The 26,452-nt window shown below is 41.7% G+C and overlaps 2 protein-coding genes across 2 annotated transcripts; one reads left to right on the forward strand and one right to left on the reverse strand.

Moving 5' to 3' along the window:
* LOC8155696 lies at positions 2,528-6,157 on the forward strand. Its single transcript, XM_021463730.1, has 7 exons — positions 2,528-3,196; positions 3,896-4,014; positions 4,253-4,858; positions 4,936-5,239; positions 5,360-5,525; positions 5,619-5,715; positions 5,801-6,157. The coding sequence occupies exons 1-7, from the start codon at positions 2,606-2,608 to the stop codon at positions 5,916-5,918; spliced, it is 2,001 nt and encodes a 666-aa protein (XP_021319405.1). The 5' UTR covers positions 2,528-2,605; the 3' UTR covers positions 5,919-6,157.
* On the reverse strand, positions 14,428-23,372 carry LOC8078034 (cingulin). Its single transcript, XM_021463953.1, has 9 exons — positions 22,750-23,372; positions 21,664-21,861; positions 21,138-21,260; positions 20,885-20,922; positions 20,607-20,781; positions 16,396-19,587; positions 16,192-16,301; positions 15,228-15,477; positions 14,428-15,049 (listed from the first exon to the last, which is right to left on the reverse strand). Exons 1-8 carry the CDS (start codon positions 22,831-22,833, stop codon positions 15,276-15,278), a joined length of 4,122 nt encoding a protein of 1,373 aa, XP_021319628.1. The 5' UTR covers positions 22,834-23,372; the 3' UTR covers positions 14,428-15,049; positions 15,228-15,275.

The following is a 26,452-nucleotide window of genomic DNA, read 5'->3' on the forward strand; positions in this document are numbered from 1 at the left end:
TACCAATTTCGTTTTTATTTGATAAGTATTGTTTAATTATAGACTAACTAAATTCAAAAAAAATCGTTTCATAAATTACAGACGAATTATACAATTATTTAGTTTTTTTATCTATATTTAATGTTTTATGCTTACGCCGGAAAATTTTATGTGATAGAAAACTTTGCAAATTTTTTAATGAAAACTAAACAACCCCTCGGAAGAGAGGGAAAAAACAAGGAAATGCTTCTTCCGCCCCCTCTGAAATTCTCTGAACATACGTGCGTGAGACCTGGGGCTGACAAAAAAAATTAGTAGAAGATGTCGAATGACCATCTCTGAGCAGCCGTGGCCCGTGCGCGACCAATTCCTTCATTCCGTGGAGAGGCAGAGGCCACACAGGGCTGAAGCGTCTAACTCTAACAAACGGGCTGGTGGGCTGACGAGGACCGCTACGAAACTTATGTGGACCGTGAGGGCAACGGCGTGGACGATATTTGGACGAAACCCTTGACTAGACATGGGCCTCGAGGCCTGGTTGACACCCTGGCTTTTCTCTTTTTTCTTTATATATATATAATCGACACCCTGGACTTTGTTGCATCCTCACACAATATATATGGAAACCGGATTGTTCATCTCCTCAAACTTTTCAATCCACTCAAAAGTTCTCATTGGACCATATTATTAGATTTAAATTACTCCAAGCTAGTCACCATAAGATAGAGCACGATTCTAATGAAAAAAAATCAAAACCAAATTTTCCATTTATAAAAACTAGCTGTCTATGATTTTTGAAAAAAGATTCGAAATGATTTTTTTTTAAAAAAATAATAATTTTCTTTTGTTGATAAAGTCTAAACTATCAACATTATTGTCTGACTTACCACTCGATCTTGTGGCTAACATGACGCAAGCTAGGTGGATCATCGAAACCATCTAGCTAGTTTCTACATTAGAAAGTGCCATAAGAAAAATGAGAATGAGATTAAAAAACATAATAATAAGATCACTATCTGGATTCCAGATTTTTACTATGATAATGAGATCCGAGACGGGCGAAGAATCAAGTGGTAAAGTAGTCCCACTACAGGACTATACTTGGTTACTGATCCTATATATCAAGGCCCGCAGTGAGTGACTCGATCAATAGTGGTCCAGAGAAGCCGATGAGAATCAGAAATGAGAATGGCAGCTGAGCTCTGCCCTCGATCACTTGGATCACTCACTCCGCTTTACCCTCTTCCAAGCAAACAGTAATTATAGTACACTTGCATGCATGGATATCGAATCATCTCTAGAGAAGAACGAAGTGTCTGGCTGGAGCGAGTGACAGTGAACAAATGGATGTTGGCTTTTGGCCTCTGAAGGAGTAAACTGAAACAGTAGAGGCTTGAAAGGAGGCAGAGTATGTACGTGGATGGATCATCTCTGATCTGATGTTGCTGTAGGTACTCGATTAATTGATCTCCTCGGAACTCGGTCTTCTCAGATCGTCGCCGTCGTCCCTGAAATCGTAGGGAATGTAAGGTGGGCGGGGGGACAGCAGCGTCGGTTCATACGCCCTCTCGTCCTTCTTCTATTCCATCATGCATCCATGTGAAAGCAGTGCACACACCCAAAACAATGTACCCAGTGTTAATTTCCTCCTGCTGCTCTCAACTGGCTGGCCTGGCACTACTGTTCATGCTCATGCCGCGGGGATCACAAACATGATAGCACAGAATAATATCAAACAGTAATGGCGCATGCATGCAATTGGTACACAGAGAAACAACAATCACAAAAGGACAGAAGCTGGAGAAACTGCCAAGGGAGGTAGACCATGCATACTACGATCGATCATGGCGCATAGCCAGAGCAACAAGAAGAAACTGCCCGAGCCCCTCTCTCTCTCTCTCTCTATTCTACACTCTAGCCGTTGAATACTATTCTACATCAAATTGTATACTAAACAAAATTCAGTATCGTTCAGTACTCATATTTTAGTAGTAGTGAGTGCTGAACGCGGTTCAGTAATACTTTAATATTTTTTCTGATCAGTTTTAGCTTATGGGGTTTGTATATATTGGATTGGAGGAGGATCGATCGGATCCGATCAATCATAATCAGTGAGTGAGATGAGATGAGCATGCAAGCATGGCCCATCTGCTAGCTATCAGGCATTGGAGGTGAGGTACTAGGCAACAAGCATGCGGTGGCTCTCGAGATCACTCGCGGGTTTGGCGCCTTCTCTGTGGCGCGGAAGAGGAATATAGCGATCGCGAGAACAGAGCCTGAGACTGCTGCGAGCGAGCGATCGAGCATGCATGCACACCGTACCGCCGACAGCTAGACAGTGCGTGCGTCTCGTCGCTCCACCACCTCGGGATTTGCTCATCATCCCTTCTATTCTCTTCTCTTCTCCCAAGCATCGTCTCCTCCTCCTCTGCTCTCCCGCCACCGCCAGCGAGGAATGCTTGCTATCCCCACCCACCCACCCACCCACCCACCCACTGTCTTCCTCCTCCGGCCGCCTGTGCGCCTCTACTTATACTCTTCCCTCTCCTCACTACGAACCGCCCTGACAGCGACACTGCTGCCTAATATATACCCGCGCTGATCGAGCACGCACCTTCCCGCCACCATGGACGACAACATCCGCGCCAAGACCGGCGGCGACACCTCGTCGTCGGCTGCCTCACACGCGGCGTCCAGGATCATCGCGCAGCAGTGGGCGTGCGAGCAGATGGTGCTCACCACGCTGGACCTCGACCGCCGCGACCGCGACTCCGAGCTCCTGGCGCTCGCGCGCCTCCACGCCGTCTCCATGCTCGACGCCTCATTCCTCCACGGCGGGGACGGAGGACGCGGCGGAGGCAGGCGGCGCGCGCGGTCTCCCGAGCGCGCGCTCGTCAGGCGGATCGCCAGGGAGTGGGCGGCGTCGGCGTCGGCGTCGCCGCGGGGACGGGCCCCCGGTGCCGAGCTGGAGTGGCTGGGCGAGAGCGAGCGCGAGCGGGTGCGCTCCGTGCGGGAGCGCATTCGCATGGCCTGCCAGGGATACCACGGGGAGGAGGAGGAGGAGGAGGAGGAGGCGTCAGGCAGACTGCTGCGCGGCCGGCCGCAGGCGCGCGCCGACGTCGTCGTCACGCGCATGGCCATGGAACGCCAGCGGGAGCTGCAGGGTCTCTCAGAGCACCGCGCCGTCTCCACCTTCGCTCACCGCGGCCGCATTCAGGTCAAACCCAAAACCTCATCAACCTCAAACCTTCCACTTGGTCGATCGATCGCTTTCATTTTCTTCTCCGTCCATCTCCAAAAAACAAACATTTTGTTCTTATTACTTGTAACAAGACGGAATGATCGACACAACTGGCAGATCAAAGGGGGGGTTGCTTTTTGGAGAAGCATACTGATCATGCATATGGTACATGCATGTCCATGTACTACATTCGTTTGTCGGGTGGAGGAAATCAATGGAATGTTAATTACTTCATTCTCACCTACACCTACTAGTCCTAATTAGAGTAGCTACCACTTAAAATAAACCAGAGATAGTTCCTCCTCCTCCCCCCCCCCCCTTGATTTGATTGAAGGGTTAATTAGTTGGCTAGTTGCCGTGCTGCAAATAGTATGGTGACACAGTACCTTGTGTGGTTGTGCTTTGTCCCGGCCCCTGTGATATGATAATGGGCAGAGGGTATGCAGCAGCAATGTGTAGCAGACTAGCATGTCCTATATATGTTTGTGTTGGATGATGTGCACCCAAGTATTGTGTATCAAGAAAAATATTGCATTATTGTAGGGAGAAACTTGCTAATAAGCACCTAGACTAGAAAAGCATTGTTTAGTGTACGTACTTCAATGAATTAGTGATGTATGAGATATTGTCCGTCCTCTAGAGCATTTCATGGAACTTATCGTTATTATTTTCCAGTCTTCTCTCCGAGGTAGATTCTTTCATAGTGGAAGGCCCATGAATGATGAGAGATCGATTTTTGTGACAGCCAGAGAATTAGGACATGTTAGACACAGTCATCCTGTCTATAGACTGAGGTATGGCTTTCTTTGCCTAGTAATAGTATCTCCTCTACTATTGCTGTTCTTGAGTTTTGCATGTTAGATCTTGCTTCACTTAATAGAAAAATTAGGTGGAAAAGATATCTTGATCAAGCTGCAAAAGGAACACAACTTTTGCTGCCATGTCACTGTATCATCTTTCATTTTTGGTACACTTGACAAGAATAGGATATTATTGATATTTGTTTGCTGACAATATATTGTTCTTGCCTAGGGAAGAAGTTCGCTCTGGAATAGAAAGCATCACCAACGATCAATCAACTTTGGTGGCATTGTCTACTCAAACAAATTCTATCGATAATGAGTATGACAGTGTAACACCTCAGGCTGTAAGTGATGATAACAATCATATAGAAAATGCAACTCGTGACTATGAAATTCTAACACAACAATCAGTGCAAAATGAAGATTCACACATTGAAAACAATGTAGCTAATAGTAATGATGCCCATCAAACCGACTTTGCTCAAGAACAAATAGATCGATATGAAGATTATTCAGACTCAGGGTCCTCGGAACAGGACAATGATCATTCTAGTTATGCCTTTCATGCTCCTTCTAACAATGTCATGCAACGGGAAGCTGAAACTTATGGAGGACAACAAAGTGATTCACCATGGTCAAGGGATATATCTGGCACCGAGGATGGACATGACAACACCTTTGTACATAGAGATGAAGAATGGCTCATTATTGATTCTCAAGAACCTGGACCAAATTGGCAGTTAGGACGAAGTTTCCCTTCAAGTAGAAACGTCAATAGGCTTCGTCCTTCGGATGATGATGTTTATGGAATTGAACTCAGAGAGCTCTTAAGCAGGTATTTTATTGCAAAGGTCCATGGAAGGTAAATGTTGTCCTTATGCCAAATGCTCATATAGCCCCTTTATTTTGCAGGCGAAGCGTGTCAAATCTTCTTAGCAGTGGCTTTCGAGAAAGTCTGGACCAGCTCATTCGGTCTTATGTCCAAAGGCAAGAACATGATTGGAATTTTGAGGGTCAAAGACCAACCACCACTGGTTTACTCAACGAAGATCCTATTGAAATCAGGATAGATGAACAAAATCGAGCTGAGAGAGACAATGCACCTCAGTCATCAACTATGTTGGCAGATCAAACACTTTTCCCGCAGCAACGCCAGTGGCATACTGAATTGCCCCATCATAATTGGAGTCAACAAAGCATGCATCATTCTGAATTTGTGAGTCACTTCTCCCACCAACTGGGAAGGGAATTTTTTGTTCATTAGAGGTCACTAGAGTCCTTTAGTGTACATAAATTTGAATATCCAAGCATTTATCTTGTTAAAAATGCTTTGCAGGACTGGGACACTATCCACATTTTGCGAGATGAGTTGATTAGAGTGCAGAGAGGAATGACTAGCATGCAACAGATGTTAGAAGCATGCATGGAGATGCAGATGGAGCTACAACGCTCCATCAAGCAAGAAGTGTCTGCTGCTCTTAACCGATCTCTAACCATGCAAGGTGCACCTACTCTTTTCCTCTCATTCCAGTGTCATGACATGGTACATGATTAATTCACTATGGTTGAAGAATGATTCCTAGAACTTGAACCAGATGAAGAAATATTAGAGGATGGATCACAATGGAAGCTAGCAAGGAAAGGAATGTGTTGCATTTGCTGTGACAACCAGATTGACTCCCTTCTTTATAGGTTAGTCAGCTATTTCTCACGTATTTTTAGTTGTACTGTTTATTTCAAAAATACTTTCTAAACAATAACCTCTACATTGCCTTAGATGTGGACATATGTGCACCTGCTCAAAATGCGCAAGTGAATTGCTCCATGGGGTTGGAAAATGCCCACTTTGTCGTGCACCTATAATCGAGGTGATCCGGGCATACTGCATAATGTGACAGGAGGAACCTAGATAGAAATGTAGAGGAGGATGAGTGGGGGTTAATTTGACTAAATGAAGAGGTTGGCTCATGAGTTCTGAGTTTGACTGTAGCAGCAACAGTTGTATCTTAGGGAACATCCGAACATGTATCATGTTCATGTATCCTCTCCATGCTAATGCATTTGTAGAGACTTTTAATCTAATAACCATGTAATGAAATAGATCCATGTGATCATTTACACTAGCCTTCGTTGTACTTTGCACCCTGGAATGCATAAATGTCATAGCATCATGCAAACTAAAAAGTTGAGTTGACATATATGCTCAATCCATATAATAACTAGACAACTAGCTACCTTTATCTAATAAATGATATTACTCTAGATCAATATTTTTCTTCGTGACAACAAGGCCCAAGACCTATGTCCAAGTACCATTAGTTTTATGGCAGGGTACTCATCCTACATGGTCCTCGAGTATCCTCACCAAGACTATAACTGCCTCCCCAAGTGGTGGTATGCCAAGCCGACTGGCCTAGGACAAATTCAACACACTAGTACAAAGAAGCTCTAAGCTGGCGGTGGAATTTAATTTTTACAGACGGTTTTAATTAAAGAACGCCTGTAAAAATAAATTGGCGGACCCAACTCAAAAACCGCCTGTGAAAATCAATTTTCACAGACGGTTTTTTCCTAACATAACCGCCTGTAGAAATCATGTATTTCTATAGGCGGTTCTCCTAAGAAACCGCCTGTAAAAATCATATTTCTACAGGCCTCGTTTGAAAAAACTGTCAAAATGAAAGTTGTAGATCTCGAAAAGTTATGAAACTTTGTAGTTGATAATTTTTTCATTCGAAATCATCTTGTCGTCGAAAACTATGTTTGAATTTCTCAAATTTGAAATTCAAATTTTGTAAATGACCTCGGATGGAGAAACTACCAATATAAAAGTTGTAGATCTTGAAAAGTTATGAAACTTTGTAGTTGACAACTTTTCCATTGGAATACGTTTAGGGCTTCAAATAATCAATATATGTGGGGAACTAAACTTTGATATAGACATAAGTGAGTGATAGGCAGAGTGGTAGAGGAGGCTACGCGCAAGGGAAAGGTCTTAGGTTCAAATCCCACCGGCCGCGGAGCACGCGATTTTGCACGAAAAAGCGCGACTTGCAAATTGCGGTGGAGACGGACGGGCGATTAGCCAGACGGTCTTCCTTATGATTAAACCTTTTTTTTTTCTATTTTTAAAAATCAATTTTGTATTTACTATAAAAAAATTTGTACATGCGGGTGACATAATTGAACCGTCTATAGAAATGGATTTCTACATGCGGTTCTCAGTTACCCGCCTGTGGAAAGATTTGTACAGGCGGGTGGCATAATTGAACCGTCTATAGAAATGGATTTCTACATGCGGTTCTCGGTTACCCGCTCGTGAAAAAGTTTATTAATTGAACCGCCTGTAGAAATGGATTTCTACATGCGGTTCTCAGTTACCCGTCTGTGGAAAAGTTTATTTCCACAGACCAATAGCATAGGCGGTTCGTCAATCCGCCTGTAGAAAGGGGTTACGAACCGCCTGTATAGTAGCTCTGTGTACTAGTGTAAAGGGGCTCATCTATCTGGCGGACATGGCATAGGCAAGATATATATGGAAAGTGACTCCATCTATTTAATTGACTCGGAAAACAACCTACAAACCGATCAAAATGAGATTATCAGTAATTGGGCGGCCCACTGCGCCATGATCCTGGATGATAGTCTTGTCGCTAGAGCAAGACCGTATCTAGTCTTGGCACAGACATCGTCCTCCATGTTGGTGATTATCAGTAATTGGGCGGCCCACTGTGCCATGATCATGGATGATAGTCTTGTCGCTAGAGCAAGACCGTATCTGGTCTTGGCACAAACATCGTCCTCCATGTTGGTGGGAAGCTACATGGTGGAATGCCTAACATGGATAGGGATTGTCGTTGTCAGATCGAGAGGGAGAGGGAATGGTATAAGTAGAGGCAGAGGATATATGATGAGAGTTCCTGGTTGGCAGGGAGAGCAAAGAAGGAGGAGTTGGCGGATAGGGAATGTGCTTTTCGAGTTTCTTGGAGGAATAACAACATAGAGATGAGAGATGTACTCTCTCTATCCCAAAAAAGAGCGATTCTTGCTTTTAAAGGAGCCAAACAATTTCAACTTCAATAATTATCTCTACATGAAAAATACTAACATTTTTTTATATCAAAGAAGTATCATTAAAAATATATTTTACAGCAAAAATATATATTTATTTGAAGATATAAATATTAATATTTTCTATAAAATAGGTTGAATTTGAAAAAGCTTGACTAGCCGTAAACCTAGAATTGTGTTCTTTTTTTTTTGGACCGTGGGAGTTACCAGCATACACATGCAGCGGCGTAGAAGATTGACAATGGTGGCCTCTGATTTGTCCATCTATGTGCACATGATCCGATGTATTCTAGGTGCCTGCCTGGCAGTTGTGTTGTACTACTACTCCCTCCGTCCCCGAAAGAATCAATTCCTAGGATCCGTGCCAGTCAAACTTTTTAAAGTTTGACTAACTTTATAGAAAAGAGTAACAACATCTATAATATAAAATACACATTATATGAAAATATATTCTATGATGAATCTAATAATACTAATTTGATACTATAAATCTTAGCATTTTTTTCTATAAATTTGGTCAAAGTTTAAAAAGTTTGACTTAGGACAACTCTAGAAATTGACTCTTTCGTGGACGGAGGGAGTACTCTACTAGTACTAGTAGTAGTGTAGCAGGTACTACTTTTGTTTAGAAAAGAATGTAATTATAGGAAATATGATAGTTAAACTAGCTCAACTTTTACTAAATTTATTATAAATATTATTAATATTTATGTCCTGAAATAAATTTATTATAAAAATATATTCTATAACTAATCTAATGATACTTATTTTATCTCATGAGTGTTAGTATATTTTATATAATCTTAAAACTATTTGACTTCTCAAAGTGTGAGAATTACATTTATTTTATGGACGAAGAGAGTACTTACCCACTTATTTGTTTCTCTGTGAAAGCATCCTCGCCGACTGTAGTGCTGCACTCATATATATATACACACACACACACAACAATATACTAATACTAAAATAAAATAATGTATGTAATCTATGCATGCGTGCAAAGGTCCAAGTTAGTGCATCTGCTTGGTTCGTAGCAGCCGCATATTAGTGATGGAATACTCCGTTTGGGTATGGGCTAATGGGCATGCATGGCCACTTTGATCTAGTCCAAGTAAGCTAATAATAATCAAGGCTGCCCGACGTCCCAGCTGCAGCAGGGTTCGATCGACCATATATATCTGCTGCACTGCGAATATATATATATATATATATATCGTCTGGAAACTTGAAAGAGAGTGCACGTACGCATGTATGTCTCTACATATTCCCTTCATACCAGAATATAAATGATAAATATAAATGATAAATAACTTTTAAGTTGTTAAATTTAAAAATATAAAAATTATATGAATAGATTTATCTTAAAAAATATTTTTATAAAAGTATATATATATCAATAAATATTTTTATAAAAATAATAGATCAAAGTTAAACTTTGGAGACCGTTGTCCTAAACTATTGCTTTCCGCTCTGCACACGTGGTGCTGCCATCATATCGTATATGATAGATAGATCCGCCATGCAATGCATGCATCCCTGTCGATTTATTTGTCCTTCATTCATGCATAGCGGCACAATAATAAGCAGGTAGCACAAAACGCATGGCCGGCGGCGATCGATCGCATGCTAGGTTGCTATCTTCGTTACGCGCCGTAGAGAAGCAACCAAATAAATCCGTCGATCGAGTGATCTCCAGACGCATCGTCGCCTGCTTGTTGCCTACCTCCAATGGCTGGATTCCTAGGGAGCAAGACCTAGCCATGGGCCATGCAATGCATGCATGCTCATCTCACTCACTGATTGATCCGAACCATGCATCCTAGCTAGCTCCTCCAATCCAATACAACTGGTGCGTGATGATGGGTCACCTCTGCTTGACTGTACATTATATATATTATCTGTTGTTTATTAGCTAGCTAGTATTGTTCTTAGATCTACATGTCGCTATCATCCATCATCCATATATGCATGCATTTTTGTTAAAAGAAAAAACCCCCCTTCATTTGGTCCTCATTCAACTATTTCACCGCCCTTGTAGTATCGCAAAATATGCTAACTTTTTTAGACATTGTCATGGACTCGATCATGCACGGTGTATATAAGGTGGATGTTGATAACTAGAACAGTTGCGTGTATATTATGAAGACAGAAAAAATGTTAGTTATGGGCATGGGTCGTGAGTTCAGCCTTCAGCTACGAAGCCTCGAAATTTATTTTTCAACATTGATGAATCTTTGCCTCAACTTTGTCAAGGCGTAATTTGAACTATTGTTTGTGTATGCTTTTGACCATTGAACTCAAAACCTAGAAATCTTAGCTATTGTAATGTTAAAACCTTTCATATTTGACCACCGAGCTACTTTAAATGGTGTTTTTGCTTACACATAAATGACAAGTGGCAGTGAGGCCTACTCGTTAGACCTCTTTCTCCTCTAGGGAGTCACACCTTCGCCTCCTCCCTACTTTACTTCTTATCACTGCATCGTCCTCCTTCCTCCTTTTTAGGGCACCATCTTCGCCTCCTCCCTCATTTATTTCGGCACTACATCCTCCTCCTCCTCCCTCCTCTTTGGCACCGCCGCCACCTCCTTTCTCCTCCTCTATCATCCTCATCCGTATACACTCTAAATATAGAGATACACGCATCGGAGCAACTACTCCTAGGGAGTAGAAAAATTTACACACGAAATGAACCTATTAATACATTAGATAGATGATCCAGAGGCCAAGTGAGTGATCCAAAGGGGGAAAGTTAAATATGTCCTTAAGGGCATATGTCCCTATACACTTCGCAGTTGGATTCAGTCGCTGGGCATTGGCAGGGCTTGGGGCAGTTGTAAGGAGCATCATGTCTAGTATTTTGATTAAACGACGACGCCGACGCGTGAAGAGGCACATAGCAGCTACCGAGATGAAGGAGCCCACCATGAACGGAGGAGGGGCCAACAACAAGGACGTCATCGATAAGGACACCAAAGACATCGTCGACGAGATGCTCATGATGACCACCAGCGTTCTCGATGATGTCGTGAACGAGGTGTAGGCATAATCCAAGATTTCTCTTTTTTTTCCTTCTAAAAACTTATCGGCACCTAAATAATAAACTTCATTTAAGCATAGTCTTGTAATTGTCCTAGACTTTTCTAGGTGGCAACCTGTGTCCCACTGGTGGAGCCAGGGGCAGGGGAGGCCATATGTCCTCCTAATGTCTGCCGCAAAAAGAAAATTGTATACGATTCCATCGATCGTCGTTTGATGCGGATGGAGTATTGTATAGCCCAAAGGCCAAAGGCCCATCTCGAGATTCAATCTATTGACCGCGACTTGCGATTTCCATTTGGTGCGTTGGCACCCCGTTTAGCAGAACTTCGCCATTACCAAGCCAGGGCCTCCATGCTCAGGGCATCAAGACAGTGACCATACCATTTGGCGCCGGCCACTAGTAATAGTCACGTAGCACTGATCCAGTTGCTCCTTGCCACTGCTGTTTCGCATTGCAATTGAGCCATCCTACAGGTATTGTCTTTTACGATCTTGTAGTGGAAAGAAGAAAAAGAACTAAAAAGGATGTCTACATATGATGACCTCTTAGAGATTGTCGGTGACCTTTGCAACTTTATAATGGACCATGTTGTTTATTACAAAGGTGATTACCATAACCCACTTTCCGACTTAGGTAGCAATCCTCTTTACCAGCACCTCCGTCAGTGGGATAGGCTATGTCTAGGTCGTTGATTACATGTGAACTTATGGTAATGGACTGTGATTGATTTGTATTAGTACTTGAAAAACTTCGGACTCTTTGGATGGATTTGTAATGGACTTGGAAACATTTCAGACTTGAAATGTGTTGGACTATAAATGTGGTGTTGTGTATATGTATGGATCTGTATGTTGTGAATCTGATTATATATATATATATGCTGTGCTATGCTGTCAATTCGATTATTGTAATTTTTATTTTATTTTTCTGAAAAATAACTGTAGGGGCGGTTCTAGATTGAACCGCCCTTGCAAATGCAGACAATAGGGGCGGCTGAGACACCAGCCGCCCTTACTAATGCTCACTATAAGGGCGGCTGGAAACACCAGAGCCCTTACAGTGGTCACTAGTAAGGGCGGTTGTTGTTTCCAACCGCCCTTACAGTGGCCCACCGTAAGGGCGGCTGGTGTTGAACCGCTCTTACAGTGAATTCCACTGTAAGAGCGTTTGCATAAGGACGAAGCTTATTTAGCCGTCCCTGTTGTGCCTGATGATAGCTTTATTCTGTGCATAGGATCGACTAGTAGTAGATCTATACGGGTACAATCTTTGATTGGTAAATAATATGGTACATATTCTATACGAGATCTAAAAGGAAAACTATAAAATACAAATAAATAGATCGGGATTAATAGGATTAAACCGTCGACGAAAGGAGCAGCAGGGGCGACGGAAGACGATCCCGAGGCCATCACGTCAGTGGTGGAGTGGATCTTCAATGATGTCGGCGGTGGCAGTGATGCGGACGTCGAGGCGGCGCAGATCCGGCGTCGGTGAGTCTTCCAGTCGCTGGCTGCGCTCCCTGGATCGGTTAGGGTTTTCTAGGGTTTTGGATGTCGGTGGAGAGGAGTGGTCACTGCTCAACTCGTGAACAATGCCGCCGGCCCCCACCTCTTTATATAGCGCAGTGCGATGGGGGCCCACCAACCATATAGGTTTGAGCGCCCCCGATCAGAGCGCGAGACAAGGCTCAATAAGACCGTTGGGCCATATTGGTGGGAGATCAAAACCAACACCTGACTGTAGTAGTGCCATTACCAAGCTATATGCATGTTGAGTGCATGGAGACAGTGACCATACCATTTGGCGCCACCTCTATAGTCACGTAGTAGCACTTATCCAGTTGCTCCTTGCCACTGCTGTTGGCATTGCAATTGAGCCATCCTACAGGCACAGGGGCGGGCACTGCATTCCATTCCTCCCGCTTGGACGGTCGGAGGCAGTTTTGTAGCACTCCGGGTCTGCGGCAGAAGCTAGGTACGCTGTCCCTGTACGGTACGCATCAGCAATCACCTAGCACATCACGTACAGCACAGGTATCAGGTATATATGATTCACTTTAGTAGTTGATTGATTGATTATTTATTTCAAGACAATCAAGCAATATGATATTAGGATGGGAGTTAGAGAAATTAACTCCTGAACCTGAACGTTGTTAACGCCCCTGCTGACCCTAACATTGTCATTATTTATTTATTTTGAAGGATAATCATGCATGAAACCTAAACGAAAGAAATTGAATCTTTTTACAAGAAATTAAAGCAACAGATTAAGGACAACTAATTCTTACTCTGAGCGAGGATGATATAGTATCTACTTGGCTGGCTGGCTGCTCAACAAGAAGAGGACACGGAAGAAATGGAAGCTCCAGAGAGCAACCACCAACTCATCATCAGATTAAATTGTCAGATTTTTACATCATCAGTCTTGCTACATGCACAACTAATGGTGATTTTAGTGATATATGTAATATATGGTAATCCATATATATATATTGGAATTCATATTATATTGTATGTATTTTTTATAGTACGGCCCTATTATAACCATAGCTATATGAGGTTTTCAATTAGTCATTTTTAGTTCTCCCTATTTGAGGTTTTCTATCTCTGGATCTGTCTCCCTCTTGCTTTTGAATAAAATTGTTTCATAGAACTACAACTTCTTTATCCACATGCCTAAGGCAAGTAACCATAAATAAATGAATAACCATGCCAAGCATTTCACATTTCCTGCAGTTTTCATGACCGCCTGTGATTCACCCAACATGATTCCTCGGCCGCGGCTCCGCTTGTGCCATATTATACACAAACAAAATGATGATACTAGTACATCAGATAGATGATCCGCTTTCAGTTTCACAGGAGCCATGGCAGAGCTAAATTGATCCAAATGAGTGATCCAAGGGCTCAGGAATCCATTCTCATCATGCATCTTCTCTGGAGGGACCACTGACTGACTGCCAAGTACTCTACTAGTAGGACTAATTTGCCACTTGATTCTTCTTCACCCTCCTTAAAATTTACACTACGCACTCTTCTAAAATATATCTAGACTAGCGCTGCTATCGATCATTATAGCTAACTATATCATTAGTTACAACTCTTCTAAACCAATGCAATTGTGTGGTCACTGATTCAGCAGCTACGTGTCAACAATTGACACATGGGGCAATGATGAAATGCAACTGCACTTACCCTCCTGAGGGTTTAAAGCTTCATCAACAATGTGATGCACGTACCTACCACAACGGCAACTTCATTATTATCCATATGCTCGCATTGTCCGTAAGAAAAAAACAGGTTACAGCCTTACATGAACAAATGAGGCTCCCTTCATCACATTATTATATTATTCTACACCCAAACTACAACAATATTGTATTGTATGGTACAGAGTGCAATATAATGACTGCTTGCTACTAACCCAGCCACTTCACTGCTCTCACATAAAAGAATAGTGTAACTACATTTATCGACAATTATGGGGCTGGACTCTTTTCAGTATAATCAATCATGTAAAACAGAGGGATCGGAGGGCCATCGATCTGAGTAACCATATCAACAACTGACCATCACCCTCCAGTCAAACTCATATATATATATATATATATATACCAGATAAAAAGGCAGGCCATTACAAATAAATAGGTTAAATACCAATAGCAATGAGATCATCATATCATAGTGTAGGGGCCGCACCCCCAAGGCCTGGGCAGTCACAGGGTCACAGTTCACCGCATCACAGGGACCTTCAGTGTCGTCTCGGAGCCCATCCTCCAGCACCAGTTAGCAGGTCCAGGCTACATCATGTCTGACTCTGCACTTGCACTTGCTTGCTCTCACATGATAATCTGACATAAACCTCATATTGCCACAAGCATGGAAATAACACGGCTTGATGAATGCCCATCTGTACAACCAGAAATTAAGTTTTTAATATTTGGTTGGGCAATGTCTGAGCACCAGAACAGATGGTGGGATCATTTTGATATAAAGTTTCAAAACAGTTTCACAAGAAATGCTAGCGGATATGTCTAACTATCACCTCATAATTGGGTGCAGCCAGAGTGGCGAGAAAGATGCAGTACCTGTGCTGTCAGCAACATGTTTTGTCAGGAAAACAATTCCACATCGTGCTAAAACCACCTGCCTTTCTTGATAGCTTTAAGCTCCATCACTAATCGTTCCCTCTGAGCCTCTACCTCTGCATACTGCAAGCTCATGTTGAGTAATCGTTCCTTCATATCTCTTAGTTCTCCTTCCAACTGCAAAATCCTGTCGGTATTACTATTACCCTCCTTGTCATCTCCACCAGCAGATTGCCCCTCAGGAATCGGACTGTACATAAACAAAAAGATTTTTTATATTATCATGGAAAACCAACAATCACATAGGACTAACTCTGTTCACAAGTTCAGTATTGCGGATAATATCCTAAACCAATAGTGGTAACTAACTGGCTTCGATATTTCTGTTAGTTAGCAATGTGCGCTCCAACTTTAACACATGAAACTAAATCAAGTTTCTCCTGCTCGCAATATTGTGTAAACAATTTGCAGTCGAGTCACAAGGTCCAGTTCATATGAACGAGCAGTTCAGATAAGGTGAGAACTACGAACAGATTCAATGCACAACATATTACACAACCTTACATCAGAATGCAAATAAAGGCACAAGTATATGATTGCAAAAAGAAAAAAGATGTCGCTTTACTAGCACACCATTACGGCATTACCTACTGGTTAATGAGATTAAAATATTTACTCTATGAGACCACTAGCATCTTCCAGAGTGTGATTTCCTTGCAGGATTGCCAAACTTCAGTTTTTCAATTAAAGATTAGATGAAAATTGCGTATAGAAAAGGCATACTTTCTCAGCATGTACTGGCCAATGCTTTGCTTGTAATTCTAGTCCTCTAAACTAAATAGCTAATGTCAAACTCATTAGTCGTACTAAAAACAAAACAGAATAGCTACATACAACATTCCTATCATTCTATGTACACTCATCATCTGACAGAACACATTTAGGTTTGTGATGGTAGGGGTACCTCTTCTGTTGAGCTCTGTACATCTTATTTTCCTCCAATGCCTCTGCGAGCTTAGTTTCCAGTAACTGAATTTTTGACTCAATGGCTGCCTGGTTATCTCCTCCAATCTCCTACAAGCACAAGAAAAGGCACAAGCAGATAGAAACATCAATAAGGAGAGATCGTTTGATCATCATAGCAAGTACTTTACTTCAAATGGCTAACCTGCTTTGCAAGGTTCTCTTTAACGTGGGACATTTGCTCAAAATTCTTTTCCATAATTTGAATTCTCCTCGTGAGATCCTCATTTTCCTGGTCAAGAGTTTGTATCTTCCTCTGGTACTCACTGTTTGATCTCTTGATCCTACTGAGTTCGTTCTTTAATTCTGCTTCATGTACATGTGATGCTTCTGATGCTGATAGATCACTCTCCAACCTCACGAGCTTTGCCTGCATAGCTATTCTGTTTCGCTTTTCTTCTTCACCATTTCTCAAAGTCTCCTGCATATCAGAAACTTTATCTGTTAGCATAGCCTTCTGTGCTTTTAGTTCTTCACATTCCTCAGTCACCGAGCGCAGAAACTCCTCCAGTTTTCCTTTTTCAAACTTGACCTCATCGAGAGAACTCTGAAGTTTGAAAACCTCATCTTGAAGATTCATTATTTTCTGAACCTGAAGTTTCAGGCCAGATATTTCTTCCAGCATTTGTTGTTTCTCATAATCACTGGATTTAAGCTTCAGTTCTAGTTCATTAGAAGTTTTCCTTAACGCATCTTCATTGGATTTAGCAGCTTCCATCAACTTTTTCATATGTTCAGCATCTGATGTCAACATTTCCTCGCTTTGTTTGGAGGCATTAAGGGAATCAACCAATCCTTTAATCTTATTTTTAGACTCCTTGCGAAGGTCTTCCAATTGAGACTCGTAATGTCTCAATTGTGCACTGACGTCTTGGAGATTAGCCTCAAGTTTAGCATTGTCTGCTCGCAGGACAGATACCTCTCGAATAGCATCCAGAGTGGCACTTTCTCGCTCCTCGTGCGTGGAGGAGACCTGTGCAGTGAGGCTGACGACCTCCCTCTCAAGATTCTCTACTTCAAGATTCTTTTCTTTCTCGATCTTATTGAGCATGAAATGAGCACGATTAATTCTTTCTTCTTGTTCCATGTGTTCCTGGAATATACTCTCCAATTCTGACAATAAATATTGCTCTTTAGAAGAAATGTCCTTCTGTAGTGACGAAAGCTTTGCCTCAAGGAACTCCACTGTTTTGCTAAACTCAAAGTTCCTTTTTTTTGACTCGTCCAGTTCCTGCTCTTTTTGCGTAAGATGACCGTGTAATTCCAACTTCTGCTTTTTCAGGTCAGCAGTTAGATTCTGAAGAGAACTGCACTCTTCAATAAGGCTCTCAACCGTAGATTGTAGTTTAGAATTAGATCTTCTCAGAACTTCAGAATCGTCTTGTGCTTCTGACAATCTTCTTTGAGATTCTTGTTGCTTCTGCTTAAACTCGAGCCTTTGAGTTTCCATCTCTGATTGCTGACGCTCTACTTTATCTTTGAGATTGATGATGAGAGATCTGGAGTCATGCATCTGCAGCTCGCTTGACTCCTTTTCATCTGTCAGGTAAGTCAATTGTGCTTCTAGTCCAGATATCCGTTCTGACAACTCTATGTTTTCCTGTTCCAGCTCCGATACATGCAACTCTAATTCAGCTTTGCAGCTCTCTAGCTCAACTATGTTCCTCTCAAGAAGCTTATTGGTTGAAACATGGGAATCTAAACTGCTGGAAAGCACAAGTATATCTTTGCGCACTTCATCCAAGCATTTAGATGTGATGCTGCTTTCTTTAAGCGATGCGGACAGGCGTTCCTCAAGCTGACTCTTCTCTGTCTGAATCTCAGAAATAAAATTTTCCATCTCAACCTTAGAACGCCGAAGGTCATCATTTTCCTGTAGTTGCAGTTCAAACCTGGCCTTTAGTGTATCTGTCTCAGGTTGTTCAGTATCCTCTAGATCTGCTATTCTAGATTGGTACTTCCATGTCGGACCAGACTCACAAACTTCCAGTTCAGTAGAATGTAAACCATTTATCTTTCTTCTCAGCTCAGATAACTCGAGATTTCTTTGTTCCAGCTCCTCTTGGCTTTTTCGGAACTTTTCTTCTAGCTCACAGGTTTGAGACCTAAAATTTAGCAGCTTCAGCTCAAGGTCAGCACATTTTCTCTGTAACTCATCTGCATTAGACATTGATGACTCAGAAAAACTGTCATCTCTTAACATGTCCTTATTCCTAAGTTCCTCCTCCAGTTGATGAATCCGCGATGTAAGCTCTTCGAATTGCAGCTCATTATTGTTTGAAATACGAGGAACCTGACCTTTTGTCAGACCATTTTCTTTCAGCTTATATATAAGCTCCAAATTTTCATCTGTTAGTTCAGAGCAGTCCTTCTCAAGCTCTTGTATTTTAGCCCTTAAAATTTCATTTTCTTTCTCCAATTCAAGATAAATGGCATTGGAACCTGCACCACCTGCATTTCCAATGTTGAGAGCACGATCCAATTTCTCCCTCAGAATTGTGATTTCATCCTCTTTCATTGACAGTTTCTTAGCCCACTCTTTGTCTTCTTTTACTAACAGTCCATTCTCAGGGTCAGCAGTCTGCTTGACCTTCGAAATCTTAGATATTTCAACTCTCTGTTCTTCAATGGTTTCCTCCAGTTCCTGAAGAATAGAAAGAAGCTCTATATTTGACTCTTGAGTCCTGTTTAGTTGTATGGTTAAGTCCGTATTCGATTCTTTAAGAAACTTAACCTCACCTTCAAGTTCCTTCTGCAGGTCTATCCAGTCTGAACGTTTAGGTGTTCCTTTAATTATTTGCCGTGTGTTTACATCTTGTAAGGATGACTTCAATTCTTCTATTTCATGTCTATATGAATCCCGTTCAGCTTGTGCAGCAGACAGCTCAACTGATAGCTCAGCCTGTTGCTTTGATTTTTCAGAACACTCCTTTTTCAGCATCTCTAGATCAGCCTTCAACTTGCGAGAGTGGCGTTCCCACATTTTTGCCTCATCTCGGAGCTCCTCAATTGTTTCTTCAGCAGCTTCAAGAAGATCTTTAGATGAGTCAGATGCCCCCATAGATAACTGAGAAAGGCCATTTGAAAATGTTTTTGGAGTATTCCCTTGCAGCAAACCTGGGCCTGAAGCCCGAGAACTAAAAGATGAATTGTTGGATCTAAGCCCGTCATCACCGCGACCAGCACTAACATAACTAGCATAGGAACTAGCAGAATCCTGCCTTCCCACATAAAGTCCTCCATTAGAGTTGTCTCTAGGAGAGAAGTTTGTTCTATCTGCAGTACTATCTCCAGAATTAGAACTCCGATGGGACCCTGATGTAGAGAAACTTGTTTCCTGCCAAAAAGAAGATGGGACAAATAATCAGCATGGACACATAATACTCTGATAGAGCATGACATGTAAACAAAATATGTCACTTGCTGATGGTAAAATTGCAGTCCATATAGAAAACTATACCAAATGCGAGGAGCTTCAAAGAGTTATGCGAAAAAATATCTTTACAGCATAAAAAGGTTATCTCCGTGGTGGTAATGATGGTAGGTCCACCAGCTTCCGCATTGGAGTATCTTGTGGATTTATGCATACATGCATACATGCAGGTCATGTGCAACAGAGGAACCTTTGTGGATGAGATCATCCACACATAATTGTACTCGCGCTGTTTACAGTATGACTTTTGTGGCCTGCTGATCACTAGTGAATTTAATGTGATTTTTAGATTTATGAATAGGTCATTAAGTAGGAACTACTCCCTTCGTCCCAAAATAGATGTCATTCTCGCTTCCCGAGAAGTCAAACACTTCTAACTTTGGCAAAATATATCTAAAATATTATTAATATTTATAATACATAATTAATATCATTAGATAGAGGCATAGAGCGTTGAATATATTTTCATAATAAACTTATTTGGAGATACAAATATTGCACGCATTTTCTTCAAACTTAGTCAAAGTTGCGAAAAATTGACCCGCACGCATCCCATAGCGACATCTATTTTGGGACAGAGGGAGTAGAACTTATCATAGCTTTTGTGCAAGATAGTAGAAAAAATTCAAGACTTTTGCTTGACTAAAGGAAAAGGATTTCATCAGCTTTGCACAAAAAGATCCACAGACAGGTTCTTTTTTCATTCCCATCAAAGGTCTGATATTGAAACATTAAAATGGGGTGCTTTAGCTACAAGGTTGAACATATAGCATTGGAAACTAAGTTCCATGCTATTATTCATGTAATCAACAATTTCAGTGAAAATAGAATAGATCTCTCAAGGCATCAGAAACAGTCCAACGACAACTCGGGATGGAACAGGTAATGTTTGGGACAGGAAATTGTTTTAAGCAGTAGCATACCCTGTTTCCGGATTCATCTTGATAAGTTCCACCCAGATGATTTTCGGATGAAGAACGAACAGCCTTGTTGAACATACCATCGGAGCAATCTGACCTGTTGTCCATCTCATCATTGGTTGGCGTTGGACTACGGTTATCATGACGGGGAGCCATGTCCCTCAATGATCTGACACCACTACATAGAAATGGGAGAATTATCAGATTCAGGATTTGGGTGAGCGACGAGAGACTAAACAGAACTTGGCAAGAATGAAGTACTGAGGCTTCAGTCTAGTCACCTCAGCTTAGACTTTGTGCCAAGACATTGAACCTTAAGCTGCAAGTGAGGGGAAAAAATATGAACTTTAACATTAGTAGTAAGAATGGCCTTCAGGCACACTGCCAAAAGTACAAGCATGAAATAGGCACCTATGTAACAGTTGGCAGCTATGATCGGAATGTGATACCAGCATTTTTTTGGTTATCAAATCATGTAAGCAATGCCCAGATGGCCTTGAAAAGGAGGAGGTGTAATGAATAAGAGAAACGCACCTGTAAAACTGTTCCAGAGTTGCATCGCTTCAGTGGCAAAGAGATAGCGGTCGGATCGACCAAATTCAGAAAATTAGACAGATTTAGAAAAATCTCCCCAAGAATGCCAGATTTTGTCGATCCCTGGAACATTACATGAGACCATTTGTTAGTGACCCAATAATAAGCCTAGCGACAGGATTACAGGAATAGGACAGAGTGGATAGACAAAGGTAATAAGCACTGAGATTGAAGCAGGAACTGGACATCCAAGAATGGATACGGTGGGGAAAATATTACATATAATCAACTGTCCCAAAATAAGTGTCGCTTTGGATTCGTGCAGGTCAAATTTTCTTAAGTTTGAATAGATTTATTGAAAATATTAGCAACATTTTGATCACCAAATAAGTTTATTACGAAAATATATTCAATGACTAATCTAATGATACTTATTATGCAACACCAGTATTAATGATTTCTTGTATATATTTGGTCAAAGTTGGTGGTGTTTGACTTCTGGACATCCAAGCATCATATTACATACCAGGGAGACAATAATCTTGTACTGGCATTCTTCAAATTCTTTGGAGACTTCGTCCTTGGAGAACCATATGGGTTCCAAGATGGTGTCAGGCCACTGGCATATTCCACTCCGAGAAGCTACTTTGCTAGACTTTGCAATTGTTTTTCCATTGTCGACTGAGACTATGGATAGGAAGAGCCTGTCTGATACTGCGGGGACCTATGAAAAAGACATGAAATGAATCGATGAGACACAAAAATGAGGGGATTCATGTCATGTAGCACATGGGGTAAAATAAACTGCAGGAAAGGTATAAAGTGCAGGATATGAAATGAATGCGAAGGCACACACACAATACAATAAGAGGGGCAATGCGGTATCCCTCCTTTAATAATAGGTCGTGGTTAAAATGAAGAGGAAGGACCATTTTTTTTTCCGGGGTACACGCACACATGAATGGCAGGAAACTCGTGAAATAAAGTTTGAACCCCCTGAGAAAGTAGACCGAGTGAATGCCAAAAGGTAGCCATTGTATTTGTATCACCAGGGGAGACTGGGAGAGGAAGCAATGCGATTTGCATATGAGGTTGGTTTGGTACAGGCGTACAGCAAAGCAGCAGTGCTTCCCGTTCCCCTTTTAGGAGTGGTTCTGAGGTAGGCACACACGTGACGTGAGTAAGGTCGTAAGGAAGGGTGACAAGAATCAAGGAAGCATAATAATGTGTAGGATAGGAACTAGTAGTAAGCTGGAGTATGATCCTACATTGATGTAACACTTGAAAGGTGATGAAGGAATGTAGGTTGAATGACGAGTGTCTGTCATCAGTGGCGGCCTTGGCCCAAGCCTAACGGGAGCGAGTTATCAAATCAGGAGATGATGATGAAAGGTAAGGAGCAAAGCGACTACTCCAGTAGATAGAAGAGAAGAAACTGTGCTAATCGCAGGGCCTCTGTTTCGTATCGAATCGGGTAAGCGAGTTTTGGACTGGTACTGTCTGTCCTCCCCTGGCCGTCTGGCCCTGCAACTGCAAGAAGGAAGTGGGGGAAAAGAAACGATTTTGGACAGCCCCCGAGGGAGAGGGGAGGGAGGGAGGGAGGGAGAGCAACCTGGACGGCGCGGAAGTTGGAGAATCTGAAGTCGAAGCGCTCGCCGACGCGGTCGGAGGAGCGGTGGCGGTGAAGCTTGAACATCCTGTCCTGCTCCTGCTGCTGCTGCTGCTGCTGGTGATGGTCGGTCGTGGTAGTGGTAGCATCCGATGCGGCCGAGGGAGGGCGGCGGCAGAATCCGGAAGCGGCCTCCTCCTCCTCCTCCTCCTCCTCCTCCTCTGGCTCCTCCTAGACTAGATTGGGGCTGGGATCGGGAGGTGGAGCTGCGGTTGGTGATGCTGACCTGAGATACGGCGGCGGGCGTGCAGGTGCAGCGCGGCAAAAGGTGTAGGGTGGGGTTGGGGGAAGAAGAGGAATCTTAGGAAGCGGAGAAAGAAACCATGTGTGTCTCCCGACTTCACCCACCCACCTCTGGGGGAAGGCGGAAGGCGAAGGGGGATGAGAGCTCCCTCAGCTAGCTGGAGAGGGGAAGGGGGGAGGTCGGGGTCGGGGTCGGGGTCGGGAAAGAAGAAGAGCCAGTAGCAGTAGCAGCAGCCAGCAGCAGTAGCAGCTTGCAGCTAGCAGGAGGCGGACCTGACCTGACCTGACCTGACCATGCCAAGCCCCCCTCCCCCTCCACCTCCACCTCTCTTGCTATGGCAGGGAGCAATTAATTTAATTACTGTAGTACACTATAAGGAAGGAAGTTATTTTAGTAATTAATTACTCCTCCATTAGATTAGGCCAGGCTGCCTTGTGGGTTTGCGAGATTTCTAAGGCGATCCCTCCTTGTCCACTACCGCCTGTCATGGTCGTCGTCCTCCTCCTAGACCTCGACAAGCAATGGCAGTGGCATTGTACCGCTCGCCCTCCTGGTCTCCTCCCTCGTCTGCTTGTGATAACCGACTCTTTATGTTCGATAAATTATTGTATTAACTAGAAGGGAACTCACTAATAGTTTTTATACGTAAGCTATATATAAATGTTAAATAGTTCAAAATAAACTATAAAGTGAACTAGAATCTAGGCTATTTAGGACCTTTTAGAGACCGTTCTGCTCTATGTTTTTAAATGAAACAAGTGTAGTTCTACAAATTATGCTTCAGAAAAATAAATGTAGAGTTATAAGACCACCTAAAAAGGATGCTCTAAAAACTTTATTTTTTTTTGTTTAGATCTGCTCTAGTTCCAAATACACCTTTAAAATCAGCTATAGCATTTTTAATTAACCCTTATTATATATTAGCAACTTATTTGAGCCAATACAAACAAGATCTTTAGTTGCGTTCACTTTTGTAGCATTTTTTTATATATTTTCCCTTCTTGTTGTGTTGAGAACTGATGCTGCTTATACATTATTACTTCCCCGGCTCCTAATGATTTTTTGTATAGTCAGCTCTTTAAATTTTGGCTAAATATATAAAAATATATATATAGAGGACAGTATAAAGTTTGGCTAAACAATACAATATAATTTTTGTAATAAATATATTTGGAGATACTATAAAGTTTGACACATCAACATCTGAGATGTACATTATCTTTTGGACAGACACACAGAGGACAGCAGTAAAAACAAAGGAAACTGTGAATTTTGTCCCAAACGCAGAGCATGAAAGCAGTCGCTTGCTTTTAATCCGGGCCGGGTGCTGTGGTCGCACGTATACCTACTACAGTACCACGGTGGTTTGGTGGTTGCCTGCGAAATGGACGGAGTCTGTTCTTCTGTCGTACTCGTCCTAGGAGTATAGTACAGATGCATGTACAATACAACAATGCAAGCACTGTGATTCTGGTGTTTTTACCTTTGGATTGCTTTGGACGGGATCAAGTCAAACATATAGGATTATTTTAGCTAAATCAAATATTTGATAAAAATCGTGCATTCTACCGGCGTCAATATATGTATGTATGTACTCGCATCGTATGGATAAATGACAACCTAGGCAACCACTTACTCCCTCCGTCCTAAAATATAAGGTCATACATGTATTTCAAAATTCAAACTTTGTTATCTTTAACTAATAATCAACTTAATCATAAGCAAAGTTTGTACTATGAAAGTAGTTACATTAGATTTCTATTTAGAAATACTTTCTAATGGTCGAACTTTTGTTTCTATAAATTATATAAGAGAAATTATGGGTCAAATCATGTTTTTTTTAAGACCGCACAAGTTAAATCGCGCCTTATATTTTGATGAGGTGGAGGGAGTATACATATAAGTTGACTCAGTAATGAGAATGGATATTATTTGGACCTCCAAATATCCCATACTAGGTCTTTTAGGTAATAAAAGAAGTCTCATGTTTTATCTCCACTAACAGGGGGGCCATATAAACTTGCTACAACTCAACAGCTTAAGGCAAACAAAATACTTTGAGACATAACAACTTAAGACCCATTTCTAACTACCAAAGATCATCTGAATGAGTCGGAGTCTCGATGCCACTTTTTTAAAGAATTAAAGTTCAGCAAGTTCCTACCAGGAGAGCTTATCGATCGTCAAATCATTGCAATTAGGTTTAGATCCAAAACTAGTGGGTCCCCTGAATACAACCTGTAAAAGAGATTTGGATCAACAATAACAACTTTGTTTAAAGAAGCGAAGAAATATTTTTAATAACCCTTCTTTTAAAGAAGCAAAGAAATATTTAAATCTTCAAATGGATCTAAAGTCGCCAAATTATTTGTGAAACCTCTAAGTCTTTAAAAATCAATTTATAGGATCGGTTTTAAAACCGTCTTTGAAAATAACTTAGTTTTACGATTGATGGCATAGTTTCGGTTTTGCTAACCAATTCTAAAGATCGATTTTGACCCATAGTAAAAAGCATTTGTGTACTAGTGGAGCCACTTTCCCAACATACACTTATTTCATATACCAAGGTCCACAATACCTAAACTCCCTTATTTTTTGGGTTGACAGTGAGCTCACAGACCGCCTGCACCATTATCATTCAACCCCTCTCACTTTCCTATCGCTACCTCAAAAACTTCTTTGCGATTTGTTTTGCGGGGCTGGGATAAAACTTGATCCTGTCTAGAACATAGGATCCTTCTTTCATGAATCATGTGTTTTTCTTATAAAATTAAATTGATTTATGTGAAATCTCTATATGATTTATGTGAATTTTTGTGTGTCCCCCAAGCAGTTGCTGAGCTGGCACAGTACAGCTTCAGGCCTTCAGGCCTCGGTCCGTTTGTTGTTGGTATATGCTCTGCTCCCAATCGCTATCCACGGTCACCTTTTTGTCCTTCTTGACTTCTAGTGCTACTAGTATAGTAAAATACTTGAGACGGAGCAACGTTTTGATTTGTCACGGACGTTGCTTCAGATGATGGTTTGCATGGTTTTTGTCGCCTGGCCGATGTGAAGGTGGTTAATTACTACTAGTACAATCCCATCTCTGCCTGACAGCCCACACCTGATGATGTGCAATCCCATCTACGATGTGCCTTAGCGGTAGAAGAAGTTCAGGAAAATTTTTAGTTTTGGATACCGTAGCATTTTTGTTTGTAATTATTGTCTAACCATGGACTAATTAGACTAAAATATCATCTCGCAAATTACAGTCAAACTATGTAATTATTAGTTATTTTTTAAATCTATATTTAATGCTCTATGTATGTGTCGTAAAATTTGATTTGATAAAAAAATTTGAAATCTTTTAGAAACTATATAAACAAGGCCGAAGAAGAATATTCCTCTTGCACCTCACCT

The sequence above is a fragment of the Sorghum bicolor genome, chromosome 1, assembly GCF_000003195.3.
Source record: "Sorghum bicolor cultivar BTx623 chromosome 1, Sorghum_bicolor_NCBIv3, whole genome shotgun sequence".
Lineage (NCBI taxonomy): Eukaryota > Viridiplantae > Streptophyta > Magnoliopsida > Poales > Poaceae > Sorghum > Sorghum bicolor.